The 18,739-nt window shown below is 40.6% G+C and overlaps 1 protein-coding gene across 4 annotated transcripts in view; it reads right to left on the bottom strand.

Moving 5' to 3' along the window:
- Nucleotides 1–10,894: 10,894 nt before the first annotated feature.
- Nucleotides 10,895–18,739, bottom strand: part of CYB5R4 (cytochrome b5 reductase 4) — a 43,927-nt gene continuing 36,082 nt past the window's right edge. Inside the window, exons 14-16 of one of the 4 annotated variants that reach the window (XM_075747613.1) lie at nt 13,984–14,070; nt 12,413–12,577; nt 10,895–11,505 (exon numbers count right to left, since the gene is read on the bottom strand). In XM_075747613.1, the coding sequence (XP_075603728.1) occupies nt 11,451–11,505; nt 12,413–12,577; nt 13,984–14,070 (307 nt within the window). In that variant the 3' untranslated portion in view covers nt 10,895–11,450. Of the gene's footprint in view, nt 11,506–12,412; nt 12,578–13,983; nt 14,071–14,175; nt 14,337–14,699; nt 15,506–18,739 lie in introns of those variants that run through there. The other 3 variants (XR_012834457.1, XR_012834456.1, XM_075747614.1) reach the window with 3 other exon arrangements.

Here is an 18,739-nt window from a genome sequence, read left to right as displayed (position 1 = left end):
ACAGTTCAAAGCAGAGATCAACAAGGCCAGAAGGGGAAGCAAGACGACCTCCTTCTCCCCATCCTGAGCTGGTCAATCACTTTAGCAACTTTTTTGCATCTTTATTGGGAATGAGCTAGGCATTTCTTCTGACTTAGTGAGGAGAAAGTTTGTATCGTACTGTGCTTTAACTAACATACCTGACTTTAAATATACATTAGCAAAAGCTTCTCTTGCATGACTAAATCTGTAGTCAATTTGAGCAGCATGAAGTTATTATTCTGCCATAGAGGCTCTTCCCCACCCATCTTCTGCCAGGTGGATAGAGATAGCTGTGTCTCTTCTGCAAGTGACTCAAATTTCACCTTCTCTCAGTGTGTTTTAAATGAGTTCTTTATTTCAAATAGAAGGCACTTCCAACAGGACCTTGTTTTCTACCTGCAGATATACATAGACAGGATTGCCAGCGCATGCATGTCAATTAGAAACATTTACAAATTAGCATCAAAGCCCAGACATTCCTGTTTGACCTCTACAAGCCCAATCATCAATAACAGAATCAATAAATCCATTGGGAAGCTACAAAACGCACCAGGCGAGCGCACTCTTCATGGCTGAATGCAGAAGGATACAAGCCGGGAGGAATATTCTGATATTTTAAGGTTTAATACCATCATCTGCACCCTTGGGAACCCCACTCCCTTCTGGGGCGCCCAGCACCATCTCCCAGCAGATGCCAGACGCTGGAACTGGCACAGGCTTGACACCTTTCTGCACCCACTAGAATTTCTTACCTGTGTTGCCACAGCAACTCAGCATGCCCAGCTTGTTTGAAGACATCTGTTTCCATAGGAACAAAGCATCCAGGCCATGAAATTTGGCCAATAAAAGGAAAATCAAAGAATGAAATGCAGGTAGTTAATTAAGAGGTGAATCTCTATTGCATACGCATAGAACTGTATGGAGAGACAACCAGGGAATATTTACTCTGGCCCAGGACTAAGTAAATTTGGACTCTGACTCGAATGTGAAGTCACTGATCTCGCACACTAAGACAGCTCTATAAAAACATGAAGTTTTTTTTCCCCCCAGTTAATATTGACATATTTAATATTTACAATATCTGCTCAAGAAGTTGAAATGTGGGACTGGGGTAAAGAGAGTTTTGTCTGGGTTTTTTTTTAATCCAAATTTCTCCAGATTTATGCTGCCAGCGTAGGAAAATCACATAGCCCCTGCCCTGAGTAGATTTATATACCTGTAGAAAGGAATAAAATGAAGCAAGATTATTTTTGCTAATGATTGCATCAAAACATGTATCTTAATAAGACCATTTAAAGTAAGATCACGTATATTATAAAACTGTTAATATTTTATTAGTATATTGATTTTTTTAAAAAACAAAAATATACAGGAAAAATCTACCTTGAAGACAGTTAAAAATTAAAAAAATAAAACCTAAACCTGATTTCACAGTACTTTGCAAGTATTGTCACAGAAAGACTCCAGAGAGATACATCCAGACTACAACTACACTTGGAAACACCTCTGCTTCAGTTCTAATCTGATATTATTACTTTACATCACTAGTGATCAAAGACCTAGATGATGAGCCAGGAGATTTAGTGACATAGGCTGGAAAATCACCTCCACACATGGGCAATGGCTATGCGTCCACTTATTTAGAGGTTCAGCAACAGGTTACAGATATTTTTGAAAAATTCTTGTCAGAGAAAGCAAAATACAGTGGGGAAGCTCGTAGCTCACCCCATCTCACGTAGAAGGGGGCTGCCACATCCCTCCCTCACTGATGCTCAATAATCCTATTAAAAACAAAAACCAACCAAATAAAAAACCCAAACCACAACTGTGCATGTTAGTCTAAAACCTGTGAAATTAAAGGTTAGTTATCTCCAAAACATAACTCAGATTAGTAACCACAGTTATTCACAAATTCTTCACTGCTGGGTTACTGATCAGTCTCTGAAAACGGTTTGCATTCCCCATGCAGAAAGGATTTATGTATATTCAGAGGAAAATAAAGACTTCTGAGGCAGCCATCTGAGCTTTAGACATGTAGAAAACATTGCCTGACAGGCATGAACTGAAGGGAAAGAAAAAAAAAGACCCTGTATGTAGCTCTGGGTTGCCACTGGGCACCCTGAATCCCACACCCAGCTCAGCTGAACCAACTCTGGGACCTGGGCAGGCTGTGCTGATTTGAGCTCTAGTGATTACACAGGGAGCTCAGAAACTTAGCTCAGCTGCAGGCACCTCAATTTTAGGCCTTTCTGTTTCAAGCAAAATCCTGCTCTGGGGAGATTCTTAAAATAGACAGCCAAAACTCTGAACTGTAAGGTGGTTAATTTTTTATTAATGATTTTTTTTCCTGTCATTATCTCCTCCTCCTCCAAACTTTTAAATATGTAATACTGCGTATGAATGAAAGAATAGGAAAATATCTCAACTTGACAAAAACTGTTATGGTACTTTTAGTATCATCCTACAGAGAAGAAAAAGAGTTGCTACAAGTTAGTGCTCGTTAGTGCCGAGATAATTGCTTGATGTGTAAAACGCATGCTGATGTGTTTCTAACTGCAGAACACGTATCCCCCACATACAAAATGTGCCATTGATTAGAGCACAATTAAAAAGTAGAACATTGCATTTGCCTGCCCCTGCTGCTAGTTTTCCTGCTGCCTTTGGAATTAAACCCTTCCTGGGCTCGTGACAAACTGGTCAGACTTTGACGATGGCTCCTAGGGCTGGGAAAGCCTCAGATGAGCTTGGTGACGGGGCCATCTTGCCTAAAAATTGGCTGCTGCCAAGAGGACAAGTTCTACCTGACCAGGGGGTGGGCAAGAGCTACAGCACGTCAGTTCTGAGTTATAAGCACAAAAACCAAGTTTGCTGTTTAGTTACAGTTGTGGTGTAGCAGGGTATCAGTACCTGTGTGCACACCCAGTGCACTTGAACCTCTGTAATTGAACCGTCACAATTAATTGACTTGTCATTACAGGAGCTCAGTGGATGGGAGTTTGGGACAGTTCTTGAAATTCCCCCCCCCCCAGACAGCTCCCACTGTATCTCATTCAGTTTGTGTGCTTAAATGTGTTGATTAACATCAGGGGTGGTCCCTGCTACAGAATTGATCAACTTCTACACAGATGTTTGTAAACAGTTAAGAGAAATTTTTCCTACAGAAATAGTAATGTAAGACCAAGGAGAGTCTTTTCTGCACAGTTAAGGCACTTAAGAGATGCCTTGTCTGTACTGAAGACAATCAACAGCAACGCATTGTGCACGTTCTGGAGTGTTTGTGCAGGACTGTCAGTTACAAGAACTGAGCAGAACCGGTTTCTGGAGTCATAGAATCATAGAATCATTTTGGATGGAAAAGACCTTTAAGACCATCAGGTCCAACTGTTACCTGGCACTGCCAAGCCCACCACTAAACCATGCCCCTAAGCACCTGGTCTATTAGGATTTCCTTTGGTAAAAACCTGCCATCAGTATACACAAGCAGTACCTACATTCTGTTATTTTCAGCAAAGAGAAAATTACTTCAATTGTTAATTTATTTAAAAAAAAAATCCCTAAAGAATACTTCTCTACCTGCTATTAACTATTTTTACCTCTAAAACCATTCAATATGATATAGTCTTGATCTGATTTGCAGGTATTAAAAAAGTGAACAAGCCAGACACAGCCACTGAATATCCCTACAGCTCTAAGTCATAAGAATTCCTCCTTTTTATGAATATTATTTTTCCTAAGTAGACTAGCTACCATACCATAAGTAAAAGCATGGTGTGGAAAAAACTGCTGGATACTCAAATATCCAAATTTTATCCAGTAATCCAATACTGTAGGCAAAATTGTTTGTTACTTATTTACAAAACCACACATACGGCTACAACGCTCCAACTGCTATATGCTTCAAGGAAAGGAATCAGCTACAGCTGCTGTCATCCTTGCTGCAAAACAACAGGTTAAGTGAATACACCGGTGAAAAATCATGATGAACAGAGAAGGTATGTGGTCTTCAGAAGGTGATAGGCAGGTTATGCTCTTCAAGAACAGAATCTGCATGAAACTGAACTATGGATTAACAGGAGTTGTTACCACAAAAAAGTAAGTTTCCACACACATTCATAGAATCAAAGGATAATTTGGGTGTGAAGCAACCTCAGGAAGTCTCTAGTCCAGACCAGGCTGCTCAGGGCTGTAGCCAGTCAGTTCTGGAAAGCCCCCAGGGGCAGAGACTGCACCACCTCTCCAGCAGGCTCTTCCAGCCAAGGTTTCTGCAGAATCCTGTTCAAGAACAGTAGTGGAAGCATCCATCTGGAGATGTGAAGTACTTTATTTCTCTGGTATGTTTTATAAGTTATGGAACCTGCTTTGCAATATGCCTTATAGACAGCAGCTCACACAGGAATGCACAACAGTTGCAGGAATGTGCCAGTTTGATCACATCACCAGCAGTAAAGGTTAATTGCAAGAGAAAACCAGACTGTCAGCAGCTCCATTTTAACAGCTACATAAGGCTGTGATGCTACCTGATGCAAGCAGGCAGACCATGAGCATCACTGCCTTCAAAAAACCATTTTACTTGTTAACATAAATTCGCCTTGATTTTAGATGTTTAGCCTGATGTCCACCACTTTAGGAATTTATTATAAAATTTATTATCTGCAACAAGTCTTTCAAGTATTAGAACAATAAAAGTAAAATTTAAAGTTACACTTCAGCCACTTTTAACAAATAATATCATATCTAGATCAGAAAGTTGAAATAATGTCAAATGGCCATTTGTTGCTAAGCTACTTGTGCAAAGCAAGTTATGAGTAATAACAGATCCATTCAGAACTTCAAAGGAAATCAGAGGCTTTTAGAAGTATGTCAATTCATCCTAAATTACATCTTAAATCCTCAAAGTGCCTCAAAGTCTTGAGAGCCTGTCTTGGGAGAAACAAGCAACTCTGCTCATCTCACCAGAATGTCCACTTCCGAACTTGGAAATGAATGTCCCTCTGCTTCACTCCATCACAGATGTCAAAACTTATGACTGCTCTCAACTACACACTTGGACGTGATCTGGATTTAATTGTTGCAAAACAATGCTGAAATAGGTATTTCCCCAATTGGAAGTGTAGAATACCATGCAGAATACCAGGTCCTCCTGAAGTGGTCTAGAAGGAATCACCATAGGGATATCATCGTTGACAAGGTCAGAGCAATGAAGACTGTACGTGGAATCGAAACATTTGGGGACTATTCTCCTTTTTCCAAACCACACAGCTCAAAAGAGCTGCTTTACAGACCTATCTGCAAGAGAACAATGAGAGGGGGAGAAATGCATCGGTCTTCTACAAAAGAATTTTATGAAATAGTTCATTAAAAAAATAAGTTTGTTTCTGAAAATTCCCAAATTGTGACTTAATGTGCAGATTTTATAGTGTGACTTCCACAAACCTGTGTGGTGAGTTTATGTTTCAGTTTGGTTGGTTTTTAAAACTGCAAAAGCACAATGCAACAGTCTGAGGTAAAAGGCAGAAGATGTATTTCCAAGATATTGATAGTATACCTTCTTGCGAGGGAGGAAAAGAAACTGTTTATTTCAACTGCATGTAGAGTGAGCCACTGATGTTGAGGTCACTGAAGCATAAAATCTGTGACCATCTTTTAAAATAAGGTGGCTGTTGCACAGTTTTGTAATGCAGGAATTTTTCTAGAAAAGCAGAAAAGCAGCTAAGGGCTAGCATGATAAAAGATACACCTACATGGAGGTTTCTGTCACTTGTCCCTAAAATCAATTTTGCTCAGAAAAAAATGGATGGGAGGAGACAACAGAGAAAACTGTTCCACCTTACTGAGTAATGAATCTCCTTCAGAAGAGTCAGAACAACCGATGCACTGAAATAATAAACACTGTGTAAACAAAACATTAGAATTTTTTTGGTGGTTTTTTTTTGTTAACAAAGACCTACTGAATGATTGCATTCTTCAGATTCCTTACATTTACTGTGTGGTTTTATTGAGGATACTATTCTACAAACAGTTCTCTCAATGACCACCACAAACATCTCCCTGAGCAGCAGCAGAGAAATGATCAACTAACACCACCTCATATTGGCTCCTCTGACCTTGTTTTAATCAGTCTTGGAACATGTAAGCATTCCAGAACTAGAACTGATATATTTGCAAGCTGTTCCTATAAGCAATGGTCTTCCTCACATTTATTAAAGGCAACAAAACTCAAGAAGTTGAGTTTTTAAAAATAGAACTGGCAAATAATTGTTTTAATTTATCATCCTTTTTCATTATCAGCAGCATGCAGCAGCTAGCTATAAAGCAGTCTTACTAATGAATTGTAATTTATAACTGGGATTTCAATTTGTATGTCTTCAACAACAAAATGCAATATAAACACTGTATATTGTATATTAACGATTGTATTTTTCATGTTTCTTGTGTGGACAAACACTTAAATATTTTATGATTAGTCTCTCGGCAGACTATTATTGTAGTAAAGTATTTACTTCAAGCTACTGTTCTAATTACACAAAATATGTATCTACAGCTGTAAATGTAACAAGAATTACATGAAGAGTTTATCCAAGAATATGTTCCAAACAAAGAGCTGGGGAGACTGCAGATGTCCCTTTTCCCCCCATAAATTATTTGCCACGCAAGCTCCCTCTTTGAGCCTGACAACAGAGTAATTAAGCCAGTGCCTTCTGATAAATGTTTCAAAACTCAAAAGGGTTTGTTGCTTGGTGAAATACCATCCAGAGATGGCCCAGAGTGTTAATTCAAGAGAGTGTTTATCCGACATTAACCAGGAAATTGATAAAAAGCGGGAATAGGAGAATATTCTTCTGATGTCATCTTCCATTTTTAGTCTTATTTCCTAGGAAAACAGCTCTTTTGGTCAATCCCTGCACAGCACATGAGAGCCTATTCCCTCTCTTCCCTTCCCATCCAGTAACTCTAAATCTGCCGGCCAGCTTCCAGAGAAGCTGGGTAGTAAATCATTTTGCTGAGCACAAACTGACTGTACAAAGTCATTTTAACCACCTGAAAGCTTATGGGAAGATCCATTCAATTTCAACAACGCAAGTGAGTGAACTACTGCTAAAGGATTGAAAGATGTACCAGTATGGGAGAAACAAAACTCCCACATTTTGGGAAATTAACATGTTGTATTCCCAGAGATGTGCAAATTCCTAAAGTCAATCACAGGCTGCCAATCTAGCTAGGGAAACAGAAATACTGCAGATGTGCATACGTATATATGTATTTTCTTAACTTCCAGAAGATATTTAAGCATTGATCTCTTTGTACCAACCAACCATAGAATGTAACCACCAGAAGTTGCCAGGTAACCCGAGCCACTTTTTGGGAAGTAGAACTACAACACAGTTGCAGTACAGATCCATTAAAAAACTCCACTTCAACAACAACAACAAAAGAGACTATATTAAGTTACCTGCACTAATTGATTATAATTTGTGACAGTCAAAATATCAAAGTATGAAGCTCTGCATAAGAATCCTAGTTCTGTGTTACTTAAACCAGACAATTTGACAAGTCTATTCAGTCATCTCAAAAGAAAGCAGAAACACTCACTCACTACTTAATGCCCAACATAGAATCGTTTAGGTTTGAAAAGGCCCTTAAGATCATCAAATGTTGCACCTTTAGGATCATCAGTCTTTTTCTCCCCCCAGTGCAATGGGATCCCCATCACATACTGGTCCAAATGATAACTTGATGTTGATTCACAGATGATACCATGTAGGAATCTCCAGACTTTCCCCTTTACTAGACCAGATTTAGATATTCCGGTTTTATTATGAACGGAAACACTTTTGAATTGTGCTTGATAGTGCCTGACAATGAATGGATCAGAAACTAACTACCCACATGTGGTGGGTTGACCCTGGCTTGGGGCCAGGTGCCCACCAGAGCCGCTCTATCACTCCCCTCCTTCTCTAGACAGGGGAGAAAAAGTACAACGAAAAGCTTGTGGGTCGAGATAAGGACAGGCAGAGATCACTCACTAATTATCGTCACGAGCAAAACAGACCGAACTTAGAGAGGGAATTCTTCTTATTTATTACTAAGCAAAACAGAGTAGAGGAATGAGAAATAAAACCAAATCTTAAAAACACCTCCCCCCACCCCTCCCATCTTCCCGGGCTCAACTTCACTCCCAGCTTCAACCTCCGCCCCCCTCAGTGGCACAGGGGGACGGGGAGTGGGGGTTACGGTCAGTTCATCACACGGTGTCTCTGCCACTTCTTCATCCTCAGGGGGAGGACTCCTCTCATCCTTCCCCTGCTCCAGCATGGGGTCCCTCTCATGGAAGGCAGTCCTTCACGAACTGCTCCAACATGAGTCTCTCCCACGGGCTACAGTCCTTCGTGAACTGCTCCAGTGTGGACCTCTTCCATGAGGTGCAGACCTTCAGGACCAAACTGCTCCAGCGTTGGGTCCCCCACAGGGTCACAAGTCCTGCCAGCAAACCTGCTCTGGCGTGGGCTCCTCTCTCCATGGGGCCACAGGTCCTGCCAGGAGCTTGCTCCAGTGTGGGCTTCCCATGGGCCACGGCCTCCTTCAGGTGCCTCCACCTGCTCTGGCATGGGGTCCTCCATGGGCTGCAGGTGGAATCTCTACAACCCCTCATCCTTCCTCCATGGGCTGCAGGGGGACAGCCTGCTTCACCATAGTCTTCACCACGGGCTGCAGGGGGATCTCTGCTCCGGCACCTGGAGCACCTCCTCCCCCTCCTTCTGCACTGACCTGGGTGTCTGCAGAGTTTCTTACATCTTCTCACTCCTCTCTCCAGCTGCAAAAGCGCTCCCTGTTTTTTTCCTTCTTAAATATGTTATCACAGAGGTGCTGATTGGCTTGGCCTTGGCCAGCGGCGGGTCCATCTTGTAGCCGGCTGGCATTGGCTCTGTCAGACACAGGGGAAGCTTCTAGCAGCTTCTCACAGAAGCCACCCCTGTTGCCCCCCCCACCCCCTCTACCAAAACCTTGCCATGCAAACTCAACACACCACAGTAACCATTCAAAAGTTTTCAAAAGTAACGCATTTGCACATTGAAACTCCCAAGGATGTCTCTTTTGCATGGCACAGACTCCTTTTGCTCCTCATCAGTAACACCAGCGTCTCAATATTACTCAGTTTTGATTGAGTATTATTATTTCCAGGCAAAATACAGGGTCACAAGCCCTGGAAACAGACTCCTCTTTTCCCTGTGGACAGACTCAGCCCAAGATCAAGGAAGTTTACTCCAATCCCATGAAGGTCTGACCTGGAGGAATCATCACAGCTGACTACCTCTGCACTCAACGCCTTGCTGGACTTGCCAGGGCAGCTACCGATTTGGTTGCTTTCCTTGCTTCACATTTAAGTTATTTAAGATGCACATGCCTTATGACACTGAACACAACCAATCGCATCATGGTCTTCCTTGCTTCAGGGTGATAGTCCTAAAGTCTCCAAGAGCACAACTTCAAGCTGCAACTGAGAACAGCAATGAGCACTAGTACACTAGACTGGAAACATTTTTCCAAAACCAAAGGGGATGCACACTAACTGCGCAAGCTTCTAGACCTACTCTGAAGTAGTTCCACATCTCAGATCACCACCTGGACTGCATGAAAGCTGGAAAGCATGAAAGAGTCATCATCCATTGACAAATACGGTCTATGTCCTAAGGCAAAGGATAAAGTCATTTATGTACTGCGTGACAACAGCTACTTTCCAAAACACCTTCTTTTATCTTTCAGGATAAAGACAGATAAGGACGATCAAAGCACAAAGGGCAAAGTAACCTATAAAACCAAAAAGCCTGCGAGGGAGGCAATTAATGAAATTCTTTCACACAGGAGACCATCCCATCAGATCTTGGGTGACAGGAACATGAGATATTCCTCAATATCCTATGGAAGACGTAAGGTTTAGTCATTAACACCAAAATGTAATTTAAGTCACCACAGTAATCTTTGTTTGTGACAGAAAAAAATGATAAAATTCAACGAGTGTTTTGTTTTTCCAGCATAGCACTGATGTTTCTGTTCAGCAGAACAGAAACCTGTTCAGAGCTTTGCAGTACAAATCTCCACAAATAATCCATTGCAAGATTAGATCTGAAAACATTTAGATCCTTCTCGATGACAAAATGATGACACTACCACTGTCTCTTCTGAAATAACTTGTGACCTATGGGCAATGACTGACAACCAGAGCCTTTTCTAACTTCGAGTCTAATAAATGAGAGGGCACATAAGAGATGACAACTTAGTTTAGCATAGCCAGTCACTGTCAGATAGCAATTTAACCTTTTTAAAGGGTATTATTAAAACATTTTTCATGACTGCTGCAGTATTAACATCAAGTCTGGCTTCTTAGGAGGAAGAAATACCCATCCAACACAAGAGGAAGATGCAAACAGTACTAGATGTCACAGGAAACAATGCCTACAGATATTACGGACAACATCTAGAAGGGGGGTAGCTGCTTTGCTGCTTTTTTCTCCAAACTACTGTTAGCAGATTACTGCCTCATGATAACATACTTTTAGTAATGGAGTAAAAAAAAAGCAAACCCACTGATTCAAAATAAACTGATTTAATACTACTGCAATCTGTCAAATATTTTTAGGTACTTCTGTGGTCCTTACCTTGGGATCTGCAGGCCAGAAGGTGTCATGTTTTTAGCCTCAGAATGGCTCATGACAAGGGATGCCTGATACCAGCAAGGTCACACAGAAAGTTTTGTAGGAGACCAAGACACTCTGCCTCTGTTCTGAGTTCTCAACAGGTGCCCTAAGCTTGTGCAAACATTTCTGTACAACAGTCAAACTGAAAATACAAAAAACATTCACAAAAATGCATAAAGTACTGTAAAATTATTATTTTTTATTATTTGACAAACATTTTTATATTTTACCAAAGGTACTTCTATTCTTTGTTTACAAAGCCAAAAATGTATCTGGATCACCAGGCAGAGATACCAGATGAAAAAGAACATTTTTCAATGACCGGTTACCTGAGTTACAGTGCAATATTTAATTTCAGACAGTATTGCTCTTAAGACTTTTTACAGTAAGAAATAATAAACTTTTCAAGTCAAAACCTAAATCAGTGCTTGTCATAAATTTAAGAATTCTCATGAACTAACAACACGAAATATGTTACATAATGTATACTATACATTTTTGCTTGTCTCTACAATAAATTAACACCCTGGACGACTTAAGTATTAGCAAAAATATTTACAAAAAAAAGGTAAAACACAGTATAAAATTTTTTCAAAGATATTTCTTCCAAGAAACGGTTTGGTACCAAGAGTGAAATTTCAAGTCTTACAAAATTGCTTCTCTCTCACTTAAATTCATGAAGGTAAATAAATAAGATTGAATTATACAAACAAACATTGATATCCTCCTATGTGTTTATGCAGTAAAAGCATGTATCTCTTCTTGGGAGTATCCAAGATCCTTCAGATATCTGCAAGGCAGAAATCAAGTTGGTAATATTAATATTTGGCATCCAAAACTTACCACAGATACACCTGAAGCACAACTTCAGCACCACTATCTTGTTTTTATTCAGACATACACAATGAAGTTTACCTTTGCAAATACATTTAGAAAAACAATTCATGCCCAGGAGCTCATATGCACTACATGATCTTTTAGGTTACTGAAAAAATTTCTAAAAATAAACACAGGTATCATTTGAATTATCTCAGATTTCTCAAGAGGTAGCATAATTATCAGCCAATTCCACTCTCCATTAGATCCATGCACCTGAATTCAGTAGGGCTGCAGAAATGCAAGTGATGTCCATATTGGTTGAATATTTTGAAGCTGGGCAAGAAAACGTTAGAGGGTCTTTTATCTTTAAATACATGGCATATAAAATACGGAAAGTATTGGGTACAGATGTAAATAAATGCATTAATTAAAAAATTAAAAAGAGAGAAGTGTTTGTGATAGAACTGCTTTGAATTTTATTTTTAATAACTTAATTTGTCAAGCTAACACCAACACAGAAAGCTTATTTCCTGTAATAGCAACTTTTCTATGCACCTCAAATTAAAAGCAGCATTTAAAACTTTGGGGGAAAAAGGTCACTATTAAAGAGATGCTCTTAGAAAGTTTCGGACAACTTAGCAGAGCTCACGAAATTTACATATTGTTGATATTTACTTATCTACACACTATATATACTCCTAAAGCATGATGCCAGGTGTTTGTTGTTTTTTTTTAAATTTATTTAAAATGTTTTCTTGCAAAGCAGAAAACATAAGGCCTTCTTTGAAAGACTACCAAGTCAGACACACTATAGCTGGTTAGTTGATCAAATTTTACAGAAATTCCTCATTCTGTAGTTCATCATTTAAAATACTCACTGTACTCCTTGTTCTGTAAAAGGTGTTGGACCACAGATGCAGATAAGCACTTTGGATTCTTTTCTGCTTCTTTTCACAAACTCAGAGAGAAGAGATGAAGAAATCTTCCCCTGTTTACCCGCCCAGTCCTTTGTTGGTTGTGAAAGAACAAATTGAACCTCAAACCTGGTAAGCAGAAATTTATTTCAGAAATATTGCCTCCAATTAGAAATCTGCTACGCAAAATGCTACTGACCAAGACACTGATGTTTCCTGTGATTACTTTCTTGTTCTGTTCAGCTCTCACTGCACAGAATCAGATCTCACAGGCATTTAGTTGTTCCTACCAATCAAGTCAATCAAATCACGTCCAGTATTGTGTATTTAATGATTTAACCCAATCTTTCAATCTTAAAAGTTTTAGCTGTGTATTTCACCTTACAAAGCAAAACAACTGGTAACCATTAGACACTGAAGCATGAAGATTTTATTGTTCCGTTATTCACTTACACAAATGTTGGCAGAGCTCAATACACAAGTAATGAAATAAGAATGCTTAGCTAAACTTGTGAAAATGTCAGTACAATTTCATGAATAAGAAAATACTGTAACTGTTTTAAAAACCCCACTAAGTGTAGGTACTGAGTAAAAAAACCACACTCTGGCGTGTCTGAGGCTCCTTGTGAAAGGGAGAAAGGGTTTTCACTGTAAGTTTACACAATGTCTAGACTATGAAGCTTGGAACATGCCAGACATCTCCAGGTTACGAAACAATATTGATTTTTTCACTTCAATGTTGTGAAGAACAAGTGAAATTAATTTGTTCATACAATTTCAACTAAGTAAGCATAACCAAAACGTACTTCTATCATGTCGAATATAGGAAATGACAATTTATCTAGTGACAAAAGCGAAGGTACTGAAATTAGAAGGCAACCTGATGTTCCTATATCTCCTGACAGAACTATGGCCTGCTAAACTAAGTTGATGTTACAGGTGCACTAGTGCATTTTAATCCATAATTACATTGTAACTGAGGAAAAAAATGCAACAATTAGGCAGGAAGTAAAATCAAAAGTAACGGACCTAATCTAAACTTTGAATTTCTAGATGAATTTCTAGATACATTTCTCAACTAAGTGACACCAAAGAGACTTTTCAAGGCTTCTCTCTAAATTGAGAATGTTACTCCCACGGTACACTGTCCTGGCCTATCACTTCTGCACTTCTCCTTGCACATCTGTATTTTCTATTGCTAAGGTGATTTTTTTTTGCCTTCCAATAGCTTCTCAGACAGTCTTAACAATCACCTCACCTAACATATCATCTCCAACACACATCTATCAGTCAAATCAAATCCCTGGCTTCCTATGGGACCTACAGAACATAATGACATAGCCCAGTGCTATGCATCTGTGACCAATATAAACACACCTCCTTCCACTCCCTAGGTCTCATTAAATTCTTAGCTAAGAGTTTCCAGGATCAGGATCTGTCTCTGTGCCAAAGCTGTACAGTTAGTCTAAGCCCCAAGACTTGTTCTTCCATACACTGGGATTGTATAAATTGTTCTCCCTAAGACTTTTAAATACCTTTCATCTTTAAGAGCTAATTGCTCCAGTTGGTTTCTCCAAAGTATGTCATCTTCTGTTTTGTTGAAGAAGATCAGCTTCACTGTCCTTTAAAAAATAAAAATAAAAAAATTAACTGCAGATTGTTTCTGTATTTGAAACATATGTTAAAGAATAAGAACTTACTGCATTATTCAGAAACCTTTTACCTACATTTTGTTTGTTTTGCAACTCTGCAATCCTCAAATCTTTTTGTCACTAACCCAATAGAGTATCTTTACCGCTGTACCTCAAAGTCTGTTGAACTTGTCACCTCTCTTTTAAACGTCATAACCCTGTCTGTGGTTGCAACCGCTAGTTCAGGAACTGCTGTCCTAAGAAAAATAAAGTCTCTTGAAGTTACTAACACCTGACTGAGAATACAGTATAGCTTGTCAAATTTTATCTAGTGGTTTCTCAATATTGTTTCAGTGCTACTACCTCAATTAAGAGCTGGAATATGAACTTTGTACATCTTTTTAATATTACATACACCACCTTGTAAAGGTGAAACTGGAATTTCAAGAAGGTTATGTCAATATTAATTTCTCAAAGATGGAATCTAAACACATAGAAGAGAAAATTAACTCATAACTTGAAGATCAAACTATAGCTCTGTACCAGGTTATCTTATTCCTACTTAATTTGTTGATTTATAAAATCTATTTTCCTGGAAAGCTACTGTTTGCAAACATTACATTTGCCAGATAGTTCACATAAAAATAAATGCTCTGTCATTAAGGTCAGTACTATTATTTCTTCAGATTTTTATGCTACAATGGAGGTAAAACACAAAAAGACTCACTTTACAAAACAGGATTTACCATTTGATAAAGCCATATAAACTTCTCTTTTATTGCTAATGACAGACTAATACCCTGGTGACAACTGATGTAAGACAGATGATCTCCTGTGAAATGCAAGCAGTTCCTCAACTACACTCCACAGGGCTTTAAGTTACTGTTGTTTTTTTCCCTTCAGGCACAGCTCTGAGCAGAGAGAATGTTGCTGTGGTGCCAGAAGCAGTAAGTGCAGTGCCATAGCTGCAGGAAGCCAGAGTGCTGAGATACCTGGCACAAAAATGCATGCAGAACCACACAGGTACGTGTCAGGGCCACCACTGAGGCTGAGCTAAGCCTGCTGGTCCTTCACACCACACAGGTCCATCAACAAGGCATTCCACTACCCGCTTGCCCTTTACACGCAGGCCAGCCTTGCTTCTAAGAGACTAGCGCTCCACACAGTAGTATGCTTATTTGATGCTGTGCTGAAATGATTAATTCCCAGGACCTCATGCTGTGTACCTTGCAGAGAGCCATCTTTCATGCATGCGCATCACATATGCTAGGGCTTCTATGCAGAGTTCATGATCTCCAGCTGTTCTTAAACAGCAGTTTAAAAGCCTGTTTTCTCCCAGTCTGAAGATTCCACATTTTTCTGACTTCTAACCTCTTCCCCTTTTGCAGTTTGGTCATGCTTCAAGACACCAGGAAATCTCTTAAAGCTACACCAAAGATAAGAGATCATCTTCTACTTATGAGAAGTACATTCATTTTCTGCTGCCAAAATATAAAACTGAGGTATGACAGTTGTGTATAATACACATCATCAAGAGTGTTACTCAGAGAAAGAAACTCATAAGTTACCATGCTTTGGAAAACTTGTCTGGTATAGAATAAAACAGACCCAAATCAGCTATGCTGAATCTCTATAAAATCAACTTACTCAGAGGCTAGCATGTGCCAAAAATATAGGTTTCTTACATGGTTCCCAGGGTCCACTTCCTCAAAAACATGGAAAATAAAGCTCGCTGCAAAAATGTAGTGCCATCAAAGCTGGCATGGTGCACCACAACATCAAGTGTTACTCAGGTGAGGATAAAAGTAAATAAAAATGCATAGGAAAGCCATGCATTTTGTCATTGGGCACAAAAGTAGGAATTGGGTTATTTGAGGAATAATGCTTTGGGACACCCTTACTGATAATCCCCAGTGCAGATAAATATATCTGTTGTAGTACTGCACAGTAGTCAGCACTATAAAGAGAACAGACAACCCAAAAACTTGGAATGAACTGGTAACAGTTTTGCTACAAATGAAGGAGAAAACAGCTAAAAGGCAGAGACTGAGATACGGTCCCCACCAGTACAGAAGAGCTGTTTGAAGAATGATGACAGAAGTTTAGATAACAAATGACAAACTTCATCAGCTCTTTGGAAGGAAATACAATAGAATGGTTTGGGTTGGAAGGGACCTCAAAGATCATCTAGTTCCAACCCCCCTGCCATGGGCAGGGACACCCTCCACTAGGCCACGTTGCCCAAAGCCCCATCCAACCTGGCCTTGAACACTTCCAGGGATGGGGCATCTACAACTTCTCTGGGCAACCTGTTCCAGCGCTTCATCACCCTCACAGTAAAAAATTTCTTTCTAACATCTAATCTGAATTTACACTCCTTCAGCTAAAATCCACCACCCCTTGTCCTATCCCTACATGCCCTTGTAAACAGTCCCTCCCCAGCTTTCCTGTAGGTCCCCTTCAGGTACTGGAAGGCTGCTACAAGCTCTGCCCAGAGCCTTCTGTTCTCTAGGCTGCACAACCCCAACTCTCTCAGCCTGTCCTCATAGAAGAGGTACTCCAGCCCTCGGATCAGCTTCGTGGCCCTTCTCTGGACTCACTCCAACAGCTCCTTGTCCTTCTTATGTTGGTGGCCCCAGAGCTGGACACAGCACTCCAGGTGGGGTCTCACAAGAGCAGAGTAGATATAAATAGGGAGACTAACATACTGGAAACTATGTCAAAAGATGAAGATTTTAGTAAACTCAAAAAAATTACATGAAAGGTGTTATGGAAAGCTGTATCTAGAGAGGAGTTAAAGAGACCCTTAGAGGATTTTAACACAGAGGAAGAAGAGGAGGTAGAAGAAGTTACACAATCACCTTCAAAACCAGAAAAGAATGATGATGAAAGTGGAACACTGTATTAAAAGTGAATAGGAGAACACAGTGGTAATTTATGAATGAAAAGCTGGAGATAAAACAAGATACAACTATCAAGGAGAATCAAGAATTGACTACAAGCATCCTATACTTACTTGAGAAGAGCATTACCCCTCTAAACCTAGTGTTCAGTGCCTTTGTGCCTCACTCATCTTTCTTTAAGAAACCTACTCACCAGATTGCAGTTATACACCAAGAGTAAAAAGGAGCAAAAAATCTCATCTTAAAAAGGAGAAAACAGCATAGAGGACTGATACTCTTTTTAAATCAATACTTTGGCCAAATACAATTTGGCCTCTAAGACAAAAAACAGGACTGAAGGAAGAGCATTATGACTTCATGCACAAGAAGATACTGCAGACAGGAAGAGAACAAATAGTTTTCGACATTTACTGTAGGCAAGAAATAACAGACACAAAAGATAATAGGGAGACTTTGGCTAGACAGTAAGAATGGAAATCCAATGATCCGAGCCCATTACATCACAGCAAAAGCTGCCTAGGGAAGCTGTGGATTCTCCAGCGTTCACAGTGCAGCCTCAGAGGTTCAGCAGCATTTGCCCAGCACTACAGACAGAAGCTGCTTCTGTGCCCTCAAGCAGCAAGGCATAGAATCATAGAATGGGTTGGGTTGGAAGGGGCCTTAAAGATCATCTAGTTCCAAACCCCTTGCCATGGAGCAGGGACACCCTCCACTAGACCACGGTGCCCAAAGCCCCATCCAACCTGACCTTGAACACTTCCAGGGATGGGGCATCCACAACTTCTCTGGGCAACCTGTTCCAGTGCCTCACCACTCTAACAGTAAAGAATTTCTTCCTAATACCTAATCTAAATCGACCCTCCTTCAGCTTGAACCCATTACCCCTTGTCCTGTCACTACACTCCCTCATAAACAGTCCCTCACCAGGTTTCCTGTAGGCCCCTTCAGGTACTGGAAAGCCACAATTAGGTCTCCCCAGAGCCGCCTTTTCTCCAGGCTGAACAACCCCAACTCTCTCAGCCTGTCCTCACAGGAGAGGTGCTCCAGCCCTCCAGTCAGCTTCGTGGCCCTCCTCTGGACTCGCTCCAACAGCTCCATGTCTCTCTTGTACTGGGGCCCCCAGAGCTGGACACAGTACTCCAGGTGGGGTCTCACAAGAGCAGAGCAGAGGGGCAGAATCAGGTCCCTCGACCTGCTGGTCACGCCTCTTTTGATGCAGCCCAGGACACGGTTGGCTTTCTGGGCTGTGACCACACATTACTGGCTCATGTTGAGCTTCTCATCAATCAATAGCCCCAAGTCCTTCTCCTCAGGGCTGCTTTCAATCCATTCCTCGCCCAGCCTATAGTCGTGCTTGGGATTGCACCGACCCACGTGCAGGACCTTGCACTTGGCCTTGTTGAACTTCATGCGGTTTGCATGGGCCCACCTCTCAAGCTTGTCAAGGTCCCTCTGGATGGCATCCCTTCCCTCCAGTGTGTCAACCACACCACACAGCTTGGTATCATCGGTAAACTTGCTGAGGGTGCACTCGATCCCATTGTCCATGTCGCCGACAAAAATGTTAAACAGCGCCGGTTCCAGTACCATCCCCTGAGGAATGCCACTCATCACTCATCTCCACTTGGACGTTGAGCCGTTGACCACAACTCTTTGAGTGTGACCATCCAGCCAATTCCTTATCCACCGAGTGGTCCATCCGTTGAATCCATGTCTCTCCAATTTAGAGACAAGGATGTTGTGCGGGACAGTGTCAA

Source organism: Balearica regulorum, chromosome 3 (genome assembly GCF_011004875.1).
Source record: "Balearica regulorum gibbericeps isolate bBalReg1 chromosome 3, bBalReg1.pri, whole genome shotgun sequence".
Lineage (NCBI taxonomy): Eukaryota > Metazoa > Chordata > Aves > Gruiformes > Gruidae > Balearica > Balearica regulorum.
Note: the sequence above shows the minus strand (reverse complement) of the source record. Positions and strands in the feature narration are given on the sequence as shown.